The sequence below is a fragment of the Podarcis melisellensis genome (genome assembly GCF_964234715.1).
Source record: "Podarcis melisellensis genome assembly, chromosome: 8".
NCBI lineage: Eukaryota > Metazoa > Chordata > Lepidosauria > Squamata > Lacertidae > Podarcis > Podarcis melisellensis.
Window position 1 is genome coordinate 18157665 of NC_138540.1, and position 15657 is coordinate 18173321.

Consider the following 15657-nt stretch of genomic DNA (forward strand, 5'->3'; position numbering starts at 1 on the left):
GCTGCTTCCACAATGCGGAATTCCCTCCCAAGAGAGGTTAGCCTGGTTCCTTTGTTATCCTTCTGCTGTCAGGCTAAGACCTTCCTTTCGAAGCTAAGTGCAGAGGATGCTGACCTCTATGCTGCTGTCAGGGCAAACTAGATTTTAGTGCATGGTTCTAAAAGTGTTCTGATGTATTTTGATTATTGTTTTTCAATAGCGGAAGACAAGCTTCCCTCTAGGATGGCCACTCCAACCTATTACCCCTTCTTCCCTTGCAACGCGAAGCCATGGAGAATGGTGTTAGGTCTCATGCAATCACAGCACAGCTGGCGTGAAGAAGCCCTAACCGTCTCCTGCCTCAATGAATGGTGTGCGTATATCACAGAATATTTTCTATAATCCCCCGCAGCCAGCCACAGACAAACGAGATTGCTCAGAAGACAAATTTCAGATTTGGATCAAGTCTGGAAATCTTTGCCTTAAGTGTGTTCTGTGGGAGGTAAACAACACAGCTGAGTTCTGTGGCAGATAAAAAGGGGAAAGCTGTGTGAGTGTTCCTTCAAGGGAGAAAGCTAAAATATTATAAATAGAAAGACTATAAAACGTGTGCAGAGCCTTCCCACTCAAGCTGTGAACCAATCTGGTAATAAACAATCACAAATACGACATTAAAGGTCATCAGTCTATCGAGGGCGTGGGCCAAGGCAACAGCCAGTCCACAATTAAAAATAGGAACCCTGGAAGGTTTTCGCAACAAGCACTGCAGCAACTTCATACAGAGTTGCAACAGGCACCTTCCTAGCTTTCAGTATAGGCCGACGATGCACCTCTTCACCCTGGCCTCTGACATCAGACACTATTTAGAAGAAATATAGCAATTAAAGCACCAAATGGCACTTCAGACAAGTTTGTCCTGTGGTGCAGCTAGTCACTGAAAATACACATCTATTATAGCAACAGAACAACCCAGAAACCTTGTATTCTAAAAGCAAATGAAGGCCTTCTGAGCATTCTATCCTCAAAGCTCTGTAGCCACCACCTTTGGGAATAGCATCACTTATCAGAGCAACTGATGGGAAGGAGGAAGCTGAAATAGTCTGCTGTAAGAATTAAAAACTTCTGTTCTGTAAGTTGCCGCAACAAATATATATTTAGGGTCCACACTATCTTTCCAACTGTAAATTATTTCAACCAATTTCAATCTTTTTTTTTTAAACTGTTTTAACCTCACCTGGGACCTTACGGTGAAGAAATAAAAAAAAATGATAATAAACAGTGATCCTTCTTCGTTGTCTTACAGGATTAGGAACATCACTACTTTAGCAGGAGAAGCTGCCAAGAGACAATTCAGAGGGTCACAGGAGTGCTCAATGATGTAGCCTTGCTAAAGGCAAACAGCAGAGGGCTGCTCAAGCCCTAGGATTGGGTGGGTGCCACAGGGACTCTGCCCCTGGGAGTTTGTGTGTGATGTGTGCTGTAAAGTATAGTTTTTTAAAAGCAAGGTTATGTTTTAAAATGCCAGTGCAGAACCGGCACTGATCCAGGTGCCACATAATACCTGTTCTGTATTTGCAAGAAACTCATCTTTTAGTGTAGCAGCACCCACTTTGGAATTCCTTGCCTACTGACACCAAAGAAATGCCTTCGCTGCAGTCTCTTCAGCACTTGTTAAACACGTTTCTGATTAGAGAAGCCTACCTAGACATGTAGATTGCTGACAGGTGTTTAATCTGCTTTTAGCTTATCATTGATTATTTCATAGGAGCATTTTAAATAGTTTTAACTCTCTTACCTTTTTGTAAACTGTTTTGAGCCTTTTAATTTTTTTACAATCAAGCAGTGTATAAATGTTATGAAATAAAAATATATATATTTAAAAAAGAATGACGTACAACTCCATACCAGCAAATAAGGCAAAGATATGTTCAATAGACGCAGGGGGAGAGCTGAGACTGATAGGACTTCAAGTGAATGGAAGAGACTCGGCCAGGCGCCCTATTGTTTGAGCACTGAATTCTTGGCAGACATCGTTATAGACGGGACTGAGAAGGAGAAAGGAAGGGTTCTTGGCTCATTTCGGCTAGCTCAGCGTACAGGAAGCTGCCATCATCACTGCGCCCTTTCCCCTTTTAAAAATCAGCATCAGAGTGTGGCTGATGTCACTATCTTTGACGGAACGAAAAGCATCCTGATCCACTTTGGATCCCAGGATGGCTGGAACTAAGGCTTAAGGGCGGGGATTGGGGGGGGGGGGGAGGCTAAAGTGGCCATACATTAAACAAAGGTTAGCACAACACAACTTGAACTGAAATCAAAAGAGGGTGTTTTTTGCTGTTGCTAATTAAGTCACCCCCCCATTATTTCAGAAATTTAAAAGACACAAGCAGCAACATGCTGTTAACAGAGGATAAACTGAGAATAAGGAAGTTAGGGGGAGTCCAGCTTAGATCCACTTCAAGTCCACTCCACTATTTATGTAGTATTGTTATAAAAAAAAGTACGTCAGTATAAAAATTAGAAACTCCAGAACACACACACACGCAAAATGTAAGCAGACCTAATCCCTTAAAGCACACCTACACTATACATTTAAACTAGTTTCAATCAAGTTGGAACCATCACAGCTCCCAACCAAACAAGGAATCCTGGGAAATATGGTTTGGTTCTAAAAGATCGCCAACTACTGATTCTCACAAAAAAATTATAAAGAAAATGAATGTGCACACAAAATTCTTGGGAGTATTGAGGGAAGATGCAACAGCGAAACCCATTTCAAACTGGTTTAGTCTGCAGCATTGACAGCAAGTTGAGATAACACACGGGGATTCTCACTGTGAATAACTGGTGGTACACACACCACCAAAAAAGGGGGGAAAAGAGAGCCTTTTCACCGCCAAACAAAAACAAAAACTAAGATGGACGATGTGTTATATGATAATTCACACAGAGAGGAGCAATTCATGGAGTGTGATTTGTTTTGGAAGGATCTGGGATTTAGATGGAGGAGGATGAAGGAGTACTGGAGCAACTGGGAGAGGTCTGCAATTGTGCTACAGCCAGCTAGGAGAAGGAAGATGCTTCACAGTTTCTTAAAGGTATAATAAGAAAGGAGGGAAGAAAGTGGGGGGGGGGGAGGGAAGCAACCTAAAACAAAATTAAAAGGGGGCTGGGAGGAAGAGAGAGGAAGGGAGAGAAAAGAGAAGCGCCAGCAGCAGTGAATTTGAAGGCTTGGATTTTTCAGGGTATCTGTCCCGCCCCCGACAGTCACTGTTCTGGCTCTGACCTTCGGGGCCGGGGTCTCCGCTGGCCCGTTGGTTTCCGGGTGGCCACAGCAGCCGCAAAGCCCACCAGGCAGCACAGCGAGGTGGTGCCGAACTTGGCTGTGTCGAGCCAGCTGGGGGTGTCTGCCTGCAGGTAGCGCTCCACCAAGTGGAAGCCCATCACCAGGAGCCACAGGACAGAGGCGAAGGCGTCGATCCGGCGAAGCCTGAAACATGGGGGGGGGGGAGTTAAAAACCAGCCTCTGTTGGCTACACCGTGCAGTAATAACCAATGATGGAAAGAAGGGGGAAGAAATCATTTAGCAACTTATTCCCCCTGATCATTCAGGGGGAAGAGATCAGAGCAACTCGGAGCAGGGCCTTCTGGGTGGCTGCCCCAATCTGTGGAACAACATCTCTGTTGAGATACAGCAGGCACCCTCTTATCTGTACTTTCCAGAAACAGTAACACTTTTTGCACCTGGCTTTTGACCACTTGAAGATGATTGGGGGCCAGGATGGTGCCTAAAATCTCCACTATCTGGAGGTGCATGTCTGGGGATCATTGGATCTGGACTGTTTTCACACATTAATGCCCCATCCTGTAGAATTCTACCAGTTATATTTTATCTGTACAATCAGAATGAATTTCTGGAACCAAAAATGCTTTTTATGTGTAGCCTGAGCAGGAGCAGTCACCATTAAGAAAATGAGGTTGGAACAGGCCAATATATATGTGGGCTGTCCCTGGATCAAGGGACTTTTATTTAAGTTCTCAAAGCTCCTAATCTAGCTCAAGGTTGCCATCTGAACTAGCCAGATGTTTAACTGAGAATCAATCTCAGTCAGTTCATCGTTTGAAAAATAAGACTTCAGAGCCGTCTTGCCCCAAAATGGAAAGTAGACATTCCGCTTTGGCGATTGTAACCATGGTTTAAGGAGCTATTTGGCACCTAGAGTACATATCTGAGTTTCGTACTCAAGCTGTTTTTTCTAGCTGTTCCTTTAGTTGTTTTTGGTTTAAATCAACTTGAACCGTATGTAAAGGGCAACATGTAAATTACTACATCATATAATACACACATATATTGAACAGAAGCAGTCACAGGGAGGTGCTGGGTTGTATCCAACACTAGTCCTACTCAAAAGACCCACTGAAATCAACGTCTGTGGCTAAGGTCCATGCATTTCAATGGGTCCCCTCTGAGTAGGTATAGTGTTGGCCACAATCCTAAGACTCCACCATCCTATTAGAAGTGGGGTGGGGAACCTGTGGCCCCTAGATGTTGCTGGTCTCCCAATTCCCACGGTGGGGGAAGGGTTCCTTTAACCAGCAGCCCCCTTTCTTTCGCTTTCTAAATCCCCAGTGTTTGATTTACAGATGGGTTTCCTCTTTTGAACGTAATTAACATGCCAACTAACTTTGCAAAAGTCAGTTTTGACTGCAGCTGCAAAGACTCACAGCCAGGTAGAAAATCTAGTAAAAAAGGACTGCACCAGCTACAATGCAGAGAAGAAAACAAAACCTGTTTCCATTTTTAAAAAGTTAACAAGGAACTTCAGGTATGTGACTGCCTTACTCCAGCAAGGATTTTAAAAGGTGAGCATTTTATTGTTTTAAGGTGATTTTGTTATTGTTGCTTTCTTCTCTGTATGGCTTCTACATACAATGCTTAGAAACGTTAATAATTTATTTATTTCATAAAGTTTAAACACACCGCTTACAAAACGGTCAAAGCAGTTTGTGAAGAGAATAAAGCAGTAAAATTATCAGTAAAGACAACAATTTGAAAATATTAAAAAGATAAAAACCAGCAATAAGCTTTAAAAAAAGATTAAAACACACATCAACATTCTCCATGTCTGGGAATCTTATTTCATAAAATGTATAATTTATAATTAAGTAGTACATAAACTCCATGAATAAATGATTTAAAACGCATCCCAAAAACCCCCATACCTAATTCGTCCCGCCAGCAGCATGGCTAAGGAGCACGTCAGAAGACCAAGGACGACCACTGCAATCTGGTGGTTCTTCCCGTAAGACCAAGCCACTCTCAGAGTCTCCACGACTTGCTCTGGCAACAGCCGGAGCACTTCCTGCCAGCTGAGGACTTCCAGTAGAGTGCCATTGCCCGGTGGTGGCACTGCTGGTGGCGATGAGCCTGTGTCATTCCTCGCTGGCCCAGGGCTTGCCAGAGAAGGAGGAGTTGCATGCTCAGGGGAGAACGGGTTGCCCGACCCGTACAAGGCCATCGTGACGAGAACAACGCAGCTGAGGAAGGCCAGGAACCGGAGAGCGATCACTTGGGCTGGTGTGGTTGTGGCTGTGGTGGTGGACGAAGCCGCAGCATAAAAACTCTGCAGGGGAAGAGAAGAACCTTCAGACTCACAAGATCACAGTGCGGGCTGTGTGAGTTGTCTTTATACCTACATGGAAGGGAACACAACTGTGTGGGATCAAGCTGGTTCTCTTGGCAGCTTCTGAGCCAACAGGCAAGAAATGCTTGCATTCTAGGTAGGCTTCTAAACCACTGGAAAGGTTATGTGGCCCAAGTTGCATGTAACACTAAACTGTGATGTAATAATAATAAATAATAATAAATTTTATTTATAACCCGCCCTCCCCAGCCAAGACCAGGCTCAGGGCGGCTAACACCAAGTATAAAAACAAATGATTAAAATACAACTTAAAAACAAGATTAAAGTACAACATTAAAATGCAGCCTCATTTCAGTAGAAACTCAAATCAAAAACTTTTAGGGGATGAAAACATCAAATCTTCACCAAGGCCAACTATCCAGACTGGTCCTATGTGGGCCAGAAAAAAGCCAGGGAAGTCCCCAAATAGGAGTTCCATCACAGAAGGAGAAAGGAAAAAGGAAAGAGGGGGAGGGGATCAAGTTAACTGCAAGCCAAAGGCCAGACGGAACAACTCTGTCTTACAGGCCCTGCGGAAAGAAATCAGATCCTGCAGGGCCCTGGTCTCATGAGACAGAGCGTTCCACCACGCCGGAGCCAGTGTTGAAAAGGCGCTGGTTCTGGTTGAGGCTAATCTGACTTCCTTAGGGCCCGGGACCTCTAGGGTGTTGCTATTTATGGATAAGGTCCTCCGTGGGGCATACCGGGAGAGGAGGTCCCGTAGGTACGAGGGTTCTAGGCCATGAAGGGCTTATGTAGCATATGACCCAGGTCCCATGTAACACTAAACTGTGGCATAGCATAGGAAACAGGTCACATATGACACTAAACTGTGATGTAGCGTAATGGATGGCAACTTGCAGCATCACACCTAATTTCATGCAGCCCTTGATCCAATTTTCACATGGGTGGCAAAATAAGCGCAAGAGAAAATTCAGTGGCAGAAAAACGGGGAGAAGAGAGAAGGCCTGGTGTAAAGAAACAGAGAATGGGAAAAGCATGCTGGATGGGAAAGCCCTACTTAAGAGAAAAAATATGACAATTTAAAAATAAATGCATGATTCAGATTCCACCATCGCTGTGTGTCCATCCTCTTCTGGGTTCAGCACTTGTTGCTCCCACAGCCCATCCAAACAGGATGCCCTGCCCAATGAACAGCTGTCACTTCCTGCCCAAGTGCTATGCCCCGCTCACCCCCAATCAACAGCCGTTCCTTCCTGTTCCTTCTCCCTCACCTGCATGTAGGTCTTGTCTGTCTTCCGGTGGCTGAAGTGGTGCCGAAGCAGCAGGGCGCGGAGCTGCCGGTTCTGGTGCTTGATGTAGTACTCCACTGCGGCCTGGCAAGGGCGGCAGAGCTTGTAGGTCTGCTCCAGGTGATGCTTGTAGACCTCAATCTCCTCGTCGTACTTGCCCTGCCCGGAAGAAGGAGCAGAAGCTTAGCTGGGAGAGGAGGAGTTCTGCATGCCAAGACACTTCCGGCTTCAATCCCCACCAGAAAAAGAGCACCAGACACATGCTCCTGTTTCATGAGTATCTCTGCTACCTCATTGTTAGAGACGAAGCAGAAGAGAGGAACATCGGTACCAGGCAGAAAACATCCTCACCAGTGCTGTTTTTCTAGAACAAGAGGTGCCGGAACTCACCATGAACGCATCCCTTGTTCTCTTATACAGTGGTACCTCGGGTTACAGGCACTTCAGGTTACAGATGCTTCAGGTTACAGACTCCGCTAACCCAGAAATAGTACCTCGGGTTAAGAACTTTGCTTCAGGATGAGAACAGAAATTGTGCTCCAGTGGCGCGGTGGCCCTATTAGCTAAAGTGGTACCTCAGGTTAAGAACAGTTTCAGGTTAAGAACAGACCTCCAGAACGGATTAAGTTCTTAACCCGAGGTACCACTGTAATGGCAATGGCGCCCACCTGGGAGGTGCTGGAACTGAGTTCTGGTGAGTTCCGACTGGAAAAAAAAGCCTTCATCCTCACCCTCTCAGGCTTTTAAAACTCCTAGGCCAGTGGTTCTCAAAAGGTGTGGCACACCACATTGGTGTGGCAGGGAGATTCAAAGACACTCAAGGAAACATTTGAACATTTCACTGTAGTGAAGTATGGTAGAATATAAAAATATTATTTTCTTGCAGAAAGGGGTTAGCTATCCTTTCAAAAAGAAAGCAAGAGTATCAAGTGAAACTTGAGGACATTCCTAGTTGTGATCCAGAACATGACTAAATAAGTATGAATTTCATGTATACATTATTATGATACATATGTAAGAGGCTCGTTTATAATTATATTTTGGGAATAATCCTTATTCTTATGTAGCTGCATTGATTTATATTTTCTGGATGTCCCATGGTGATGTTATGAGGAAGTTGTGTTCCATGATATAAATCAATCAGTGCTAGGAGTTGTTTCTTTTTGTTTTCAAATGTATTTCTTTATCAATAAAAAAATTCAGGGTGGTATGAGCAAATTTTTATTCTGAAAGTGTGGCCCAGAAAAAAAAGTTTGTGAACCACTGTCCTGGGTCATTTTAAATTTCACTGATGGATCAGTATTTTTCTGCTGGGTCTTATTGTATACAACACAGGGAGCAACATTCTACCAAGTCATAAGCATCACCACATTCAGACCACACATTTAAAGAACTATGATAACACTTGAAACAGCCATGGTTTCTCCCAAAGAATTATGGGAGCTGTTACTTGTTAAAGAGTTCTGAGCGCTGTTAAGAGACTCCTATTCCCCTCCCAGAGGGACAATTCGCAGAATGGCTTAACCATAAAACCCTCTTCCCGAGGAACTCTGGGAATTTTTGCTCTGTGAGGGGAACGGGGGTCTCCTAACAACTCTCAACTCCCTTAACAAATAGATTCTTTGGGGGAAGCTACAGCTGTTTAAAGTGGTAGTGGGGCCTACCCTGTGGAACGCCCTCCCAGCAGATGTCAAGAAAATAAACAACTATTTTACTTTTAAAAGACAAATGAAGGCGGCCCTGTTTAGGGAAGTTTTTAATGTCTGATGCTGTATTGTTTTTAATATTCGGTTGGAAGCTGCCCAGAGTGGCTGGGGAAACCCAGCCAGATGGGCGGGGTATAAATAATAAATCATATTATTATTATTATAGTGCTTAAAAATGTGTTGTGTGAACATGGCCTAAGAACTACCTGCATGAGATTCAGTTCCCTCTCAATCACATGTCCCCCAGAAACTCAACTAAGGGGGAAAAGGTTCCCCATGTGCTTAGCTATGTAAGCTCACTTTCCCTCAAGGCACCCTCCAACCAGACAAAAAGCTTCTTGTGTTAAGTCATGGATGGGGAAAGCCAGCCTGTGTCTTGCCATTGCTATCCTGGTTGCCATGACACCTGAAATAAGTGGGGCAGGCATTTTCAAAGATGTCACCACCTGGAGTTTACTGGCGGGGGGCGGGGAAAGGTAATAGAGACAAAGGGGGTAGGACGACAAGGCAGCAGCAGAAGACACTTGCAGGGCATTGCAGATTCAGACTGTGGCTGTATACACATCATGCATTTAAAGAACATGGCTTCCTCCCTCCCCAAGAGTCCTGGGAGGGTTGCAGCTGTGACAGGAAGAACACATTCCCTAATATTTTATTGTTTTTTTGGTGGGGGGAGCTCGAAATGTATGGTGCAGATGTATGCAGTCAGAGTTTAGATTCATAAACTAAAATTCATTTTAGACAAAATGATAACAATATTCAAAAGCCTCCTGTGAAATGGGCTACTCTTTTCAACTTCAAGTGAGAATACCATAAGATATTGAGGACAACATCTTGATAGTTCTTAACAAAGCAAATCCTTAGGAAAAAGGAAAAGCAAGGAAAGGTCCTGTTTCTACCTCCACCCCAATATCAATAATAATTATTTTTCCGAGGGAGTGTGAATGCAGCAATGTAAAGCTGCATCCTTTTGTGTATAATTTTAATGCAATTATGTTGTTTCCTCTTTATTTCAATTGGTCGCTGAATTGTAAGTTTTCCATGAAAGAAATCACACACAAACTACAGCTCCCACAATTTTTGGTGGGGACGTGAAATGTATACATTTAAAAGTATGGTGTGTACATGAAATAGAACGATGTAAACAACCACAAAAGGTTCGTTTCCTAAGATCCAGAGGGTCGCTTTTGTTTCCTGGGTCGAGCTTCCCCTTCTGTGGGTTTATGGCCTTAGGGAAGGTTAAGTACCAGAACCTTAAAATGAAGGGCTGCTCTGAGTCCCGAGATCAGTTCATACCTCCTCCCGGGGAGTGAAGGACGCCAGCTGCTTAATCTTCATGGTCTGATGGTTGTTGCACTTCCTACAGAGAAGGACCTGGCTGCTCACCCACTGCTGGGGCTTGGTGGGGTCGTAGAAGGCGCCGGCCCCAGACACAACGTGGTTCAGGTGCTCCATGTACTGAGCTGGGATCGGCTTATTGTAATCTCCATTCTGCCAAGAGGGGTCAAAAGGGGAGGCAATGGTTACTCCAGTCTCCTTTCTGCTGCTCTACAACATTTTAATTTTATTTATTCATAAAAATATCTATATACGGCTATTCATATATTTTTTTAAAATCGGAGCAGTTCACAACAATTGCACACTGTTTTACTTTTTATTATCTGCAGCCTTTGGTTCCAGGGCAGGTTACATTAACACACAACATTAGAGCACAATATTACAAACACTTTAAAACAACTTAACAGTTACAGAAATAAGGTGGGTCCTAAAAATGTACACCTCAAATGTCAAAAGCTGTATAATGAAGGTGACAGATGCACCTCTGTGGGGAGGGAGCTCCACAGTTTAGGGGCTGCCACAGAGAAGGCCCTTTTGTGGGCCACCATACAATTAAAAAAAAACATATTAAAGAGTTAAAATCAGAAATCAGCTACCTACAATGAAAAGATGCATTCTTAACTGCCTGCATAAGCCTAACAGAATATACCGTATTTTTCGCTCTATAGGACACACCTTTTCCCTTCTAAAAAGTAAGGGAAAATGTGTGTGCGTCTTATGGAGCGAATGCAGGCTGTGCAGTGCCCTGAGAAGGCTTCAAAGACTGTCCCCAAAGCCAGAACAGCAAGACGGAGCGCTGCGCAGCGCTGGGTCTCGCTGTTCTAGCTTGGGGTTAGCTGCGCAAAGCCTCTGCAGGGCACCCCGCTGCCCTGCGGAGGCTTCACAGGCTGTCCCTGAAGCCAGCACAGCAAGAGGCTATCCCAGAAACCAGATCCCTCTTGCTGTTCTGGCTTCTGGGGTTCAGGATTTTTTTCTTCTTGTTTCCTCCCCCACAAACTGGGTGTGTCTTATTGGCCGGTGTGTCCTATAGAGCGAAAAATACGGTAAGTTTTTGGCAGGCATTTAAAAGTTGTGACAGAAGTCACCTGCTGAATCTCTACTGGCAGAGCATTCCACAATACTGAGATGAAGATACTGTTTCTCGCTGTTGTCAAATGGAACTCCAGCCCCAACAACATCTGGAGGGCCAGAGTTTCCCCCTGGTCCTACGGTTAGGGACCTTCCCATGGGCACCAAGCCCTTAAGACGACCCAGAAATCTGTATAATTGGGTTAAAAATCAATTAAAATAATTTGGGCAGGGGAATGAAAAAACAAAACAAAAACAAAATATTATGAATACAGAACAAAGCTGTATTTCATAGGGACTTGTCATTCCTGTGATTGGCCAGCCACATAAGTAACAAATGGCTGCCAAACGGAGGCAAAATCCATAGATTTATTTGCACCCTGAGATGCTCTTAATTTTTAAGGGTCAACAAGAGCAACCTTGGGAAGTTATTTATTATCATTTCAAATTATTGTTTTAAGTTTATAACCCGCCCTTCTTCTTTGCTCCTCTTGCTGGTGTGAGCCAAGAAACAGTTGGGCTTAGCATCACAGCCAAACCCAGGCTCGTGGTTTGGAAAACCCACAAGTGGTATGCCACAAAACAAACCTTAATTAAAGTCCTAGCACCTCTCACTGATAGGGTTATTGGTGGTTACTTGCCATGACAGCTGTGTACTACCCTCCAGGGCTAGAGGCAGTAAACTTCTGAAAACCAGTTGCTGTGGTTCTCAAGTGGGGAGTGCACCACTGCCCTGCTTGTGGACTTTCCATAGGCACCTGGTTGGCCACTTTGAGGATGCTGGACTAGATGGGCCTTCTGATCTGATGATCCAGTAGGGATCTTTCAAAGCCAATTCATAAGAGTAACTGGGGCATTTGGTTTAATGAGTCTCGCCAACCGGAGGACCTCTGGGAAAACTGGCGAGATCCAACTAAGGCAGAACTGAGTGAGAGGGCAACAGTCCGCTTCTCTTGTATGGAAGATGGCTAAAAATTGTACCAGAGTTTATTTGAGGAACCAATTCACAGTAAAGTGTGAAGTACAGATGGATTTTATTTCATAAAATGTGTATTATACCTCTTGATTGTAAAAAAACACACCCAGAAAGATTCAAAGTGGTTTACAAAATGAATAACACAATGAAATGATCCATCAAAAGCAACTATTTAAAATCTTCAAAAATAATTATCTTGTGCCTCCTCCTTGAGAGGTCCGGAGTGTGGCAATACGAGAATGGGCCTTCTTTGCAGTGGCTCCCCGTCTGTGGAATGCTCTCCCCAGGGAAGTTCTCCTGGTGCCTTCATTATACACCTTTAGGTGCCAGGCAAAAACATTCCTTTTTAACCAGGCCTTTGGTTGATCTGATTTAAATCCTATGCCCTTTAAAAATGTGTTGGGTTTTTTTGTGGGGAGGGGCTATTCGGTTGTTGTTTTTATTTTTTATTATGTATTTTGTGGCTTTATATCTTGATTTTATTCTGTAAACTACCCTGAGACCCCCCGGGAATAGGGAAGTATATAAAATCAATAAAGAATAATAATGAATAATAATTAAAATAAACAATAACCTAAAATCTAGATTTTAGGAAGGTAAAATATCTGGGTAGGCTGGTCTAAACAAAAACAATTTTAGCAGGCACCTAAAAGAGTGCAGTGAAGGCGCCTCCCTGGTTTCAATAGGCAGAGAGTTCCAAAGTGTGGGTGTTGCCACGCTAAAGGATGGATTCCTTATAAATGCAGAATGACTATTATGTGGCGCCTTGTCACATTCTGCAGAATGAAGAGGCGGAGCGAGCATATACGGATGGGGTCAGGTGAACTCACAGGTAAACTGATCTGAAGCTGTTAAGTTACCTACTAAGCCCACTGTCATCTGATTCTCATTCAATGCTCACTCCAAGTCTACCCCACTTACCTTAAGATTCCACACCACAAAAATATCTCCTCCCTTCAACCCTAAAGGTGGTTCACTCGTTACACCAACTTTTGCTTTTAAGCTCCCACCCTCAACCTCTGCCAGTAAATTCTACCAACGGGGACATACACCCAAAAAATCAGAAGCCCATACCCTGACAACTCGGAAGCAGGGCCTTTGTTGTGGTTGCCCCTGTTCTGCGGAACAGCAGCCCTGCTGCAATACAGCAGGCACCCACAATCTGTACTTCCCAGAAACAACCCAATTACATTTTTGCTTTGACAAGCTTTTCCAGCTGCGTGAAAAGGTCTCTTGCCTTAAGGTGTTCAAACTGTATTGCGTATCTTCAGTGCCAGTCGCTACCCGTCAGCCTTGCCTACCTCACAGGGATGCTGTGAGGATGAAACAAGAGATGGGGAGAAGTGTGTGTGCACCACCTTGAGCTCCTCTCAGGAGAAAAAAGGTGGGATATAAATGTAATGAAATTAGATAGACAGATAGATAGATGTAAAAGGGGATTCATAAATTGATACACACCAATATCGAACAGACATATATGCACATGGGATGGCACTGGGTTTGTACTCAAGGCTAGCCCCACCCAAGAGCATACCCATTGAAAGCAATGACCATGACTAACGTAGGGCCATTAATTTCCATGGGTCTACTCTGGAGCAAAACCTAGGCCACATTCACACCATATATTTAAAGCACTATTACTGCACTTTAACAGTCATGGCCCCCCTAGGCAAAAAATCCTGGAAACAGTAGTTTGTTAAGGGTAAAGGCTGCTTAAGAGACCCTATTTTCCTCACAGTTATAATTCCCAGAATGCTGGGAATTGTAGCTCCATGAAGGGAACAGGAGACCTCCTAACAGCTCTCAGCACATTTAACAAACTATATAAAAAAATTGGGGGGTGGGGAGCCATGACGGTTTAAAGTGGTATCATAGCGCTTTAAACACATGATGTGAACGTGGCCTCAGTTGGAGGCAACCCAGCTTGCTTTGGCCCTTGATCGCCATTTCATCTCGTCATAGAGGCTTTACGAGGTGCCACTCTTGAAACATACCTCTTGGAAGCCATTGTACTGCTCGCAGTTGGGGCAATCCCAACAGTTCCGGTTCCCGTACGGAACCACAGTGTCCTGGTTGCAGAACCAGCAATTCACGGTCATGTGGGTGGGTTTCTTCCTGTGGGGAACAGCATAAAAAAAAAGTATACATCAATTAGGCCCTGGGAGGATGAGGCCCAATGTGACACATTTCAGTCAGGCAAAAAGATAGCAAGGAAGTTATGAAGCAGGGCCAGGGTGGGTTCTGGAGAGATTTCCGAGGGCCAGACAAGAGCAGCCTGGGGGGCCACATTAGTCTCCATGGCCTGTGATTCCCCACCCCTGGGCTTAGAGAATCGTATAATAATACCCACGGTTTGATATACTCTTTTTATATGCAAATTAGGCCACATCCAACTACATTCTCCTCAAACGGACCTAAAGTTATTCATGGCCATTAACCAAAAGCTAGTCCTCCTCAGAGTAGACCCATCTTAAAGTTAACAGGCATGACTAACTTGGGTTCCTTATTTTCAAATGGGCCTACTCTGAGTAGGACCTAGTTAAGATACAAGCTTTTAATTCCTGCTCAAAGGTACGCTGTTGATGTTTTGCTTTTTTTAACAGCGGGAATTGCTTTAGGCCCACCTGGTGGGGAAAGAAAGTGAGATCAATTTTAATTAATAATAATAAATAATAATAATAATAGTGGTTGTATAGCAACCACAAGAGACTGCCTTCTAATCACTTCCTGCAGGCTTTCAAAGGTCATGTCCTACGGTTGCTAGGCAACCTCAATTTGCTTCAACCTCCACCATGGTACACAGCAAACACAGGGCATCCCTTTGAGCATCCGCAGCAAGCAGTTAGAAGGCCTCAACTTTGGGTTACCAAATCGGTTGCTTGGCATACCCCCAGAAACGCTTGCAGGTTGACCTGGAAGCAATTCGGAACAGTACTGCAAACACAAGATCCTCCCACCTCTCTTTACCAGGCAACAGACCAAATTTTCCCCTTTCCCGCCAAAAAGGAAAAATAAGATGGAGACCCTGAAAATGGAAAAGCCAGAGATGTCCAATCCAGGGAGGCCTGGGCCCATGGCTGGGATTTCCCCATCATATTTTTCTGGGAAGGGAAGAATTTGCTGCCCGAAATCAGAGAGCTTAACGGGGCAGCTGTAAACAGTAAATGTGCAGAGCCACAAGTGAAAAGCAGAACTTCAATAGAAAAGGATTGCCTGTCTATGCACTGGAATGAAACACTTGCCATCAAAATGAGCAGCTGTTGGGGCTTAACCCTTTTGGACAGAGGGAGAGTCATTTGCTTTGTTTTTTTTTTAAAAAAAGATAAGCAAAAGTCTAAGAACAGGCTTTTGAAGACAGACTTGTTCACACAGACATTCCCTTGCTCACTCAACCTGTTTTAATTGCTGTGTTGTTTCAAAATGACTTTTATACTGCATAATTTTACCTTGGATTGTTATACATATAATGGAATTTTTAAATTGCATATCTTAACTGTGAATGTTTATTTTTCGATGGGACTGTTTTAGTGTTCCTTTTAATTAGGTGCATTTATATTTTCATGTTTTAATGGGATTTCTTTTTTTAAACTTTGGGCCATGGTGCCTTGGTGTTTGAAAAGTGCGCTTAGAAGCCTAGCTTGTGTGTGTATATA

The 15657-nt window shown here is 43.9% G+C and overlaps 1 protein-coding gene across 1 annotated transcript in view; it reads right to left on the bottom strand.

Annotated features, from left to right (window-relative positions):
- Positions 1-15657, bottom strand: part of TMEM201 (transmembrane protein 201) — a 44168-nt gene that overhangs the window by 19684 nt on the left and 8827 nt on the right. The window contains exons 2-6 of the mRNA XM_081923611.1: positions 13999-14119; positions 9919-10113; positions 6899-7075; positions 5203-5603; positions 3266-3469 (exon numbers count right to left, since the gene is read on the bottom strand). Coding sequence (XP_081779737.1) covers positions 3266-3469; positions 5203-5603; positions 6899-7075; positions 9919-10113; positions 13999-14119 — 1098 coding nt within the window. The remainder of the gene's footprint in view (positions 1-3265; positions 3470-5202; positions 5604-6898; positions 7076-9918; positions 10114-13998; positions 14120-15657) is intronic.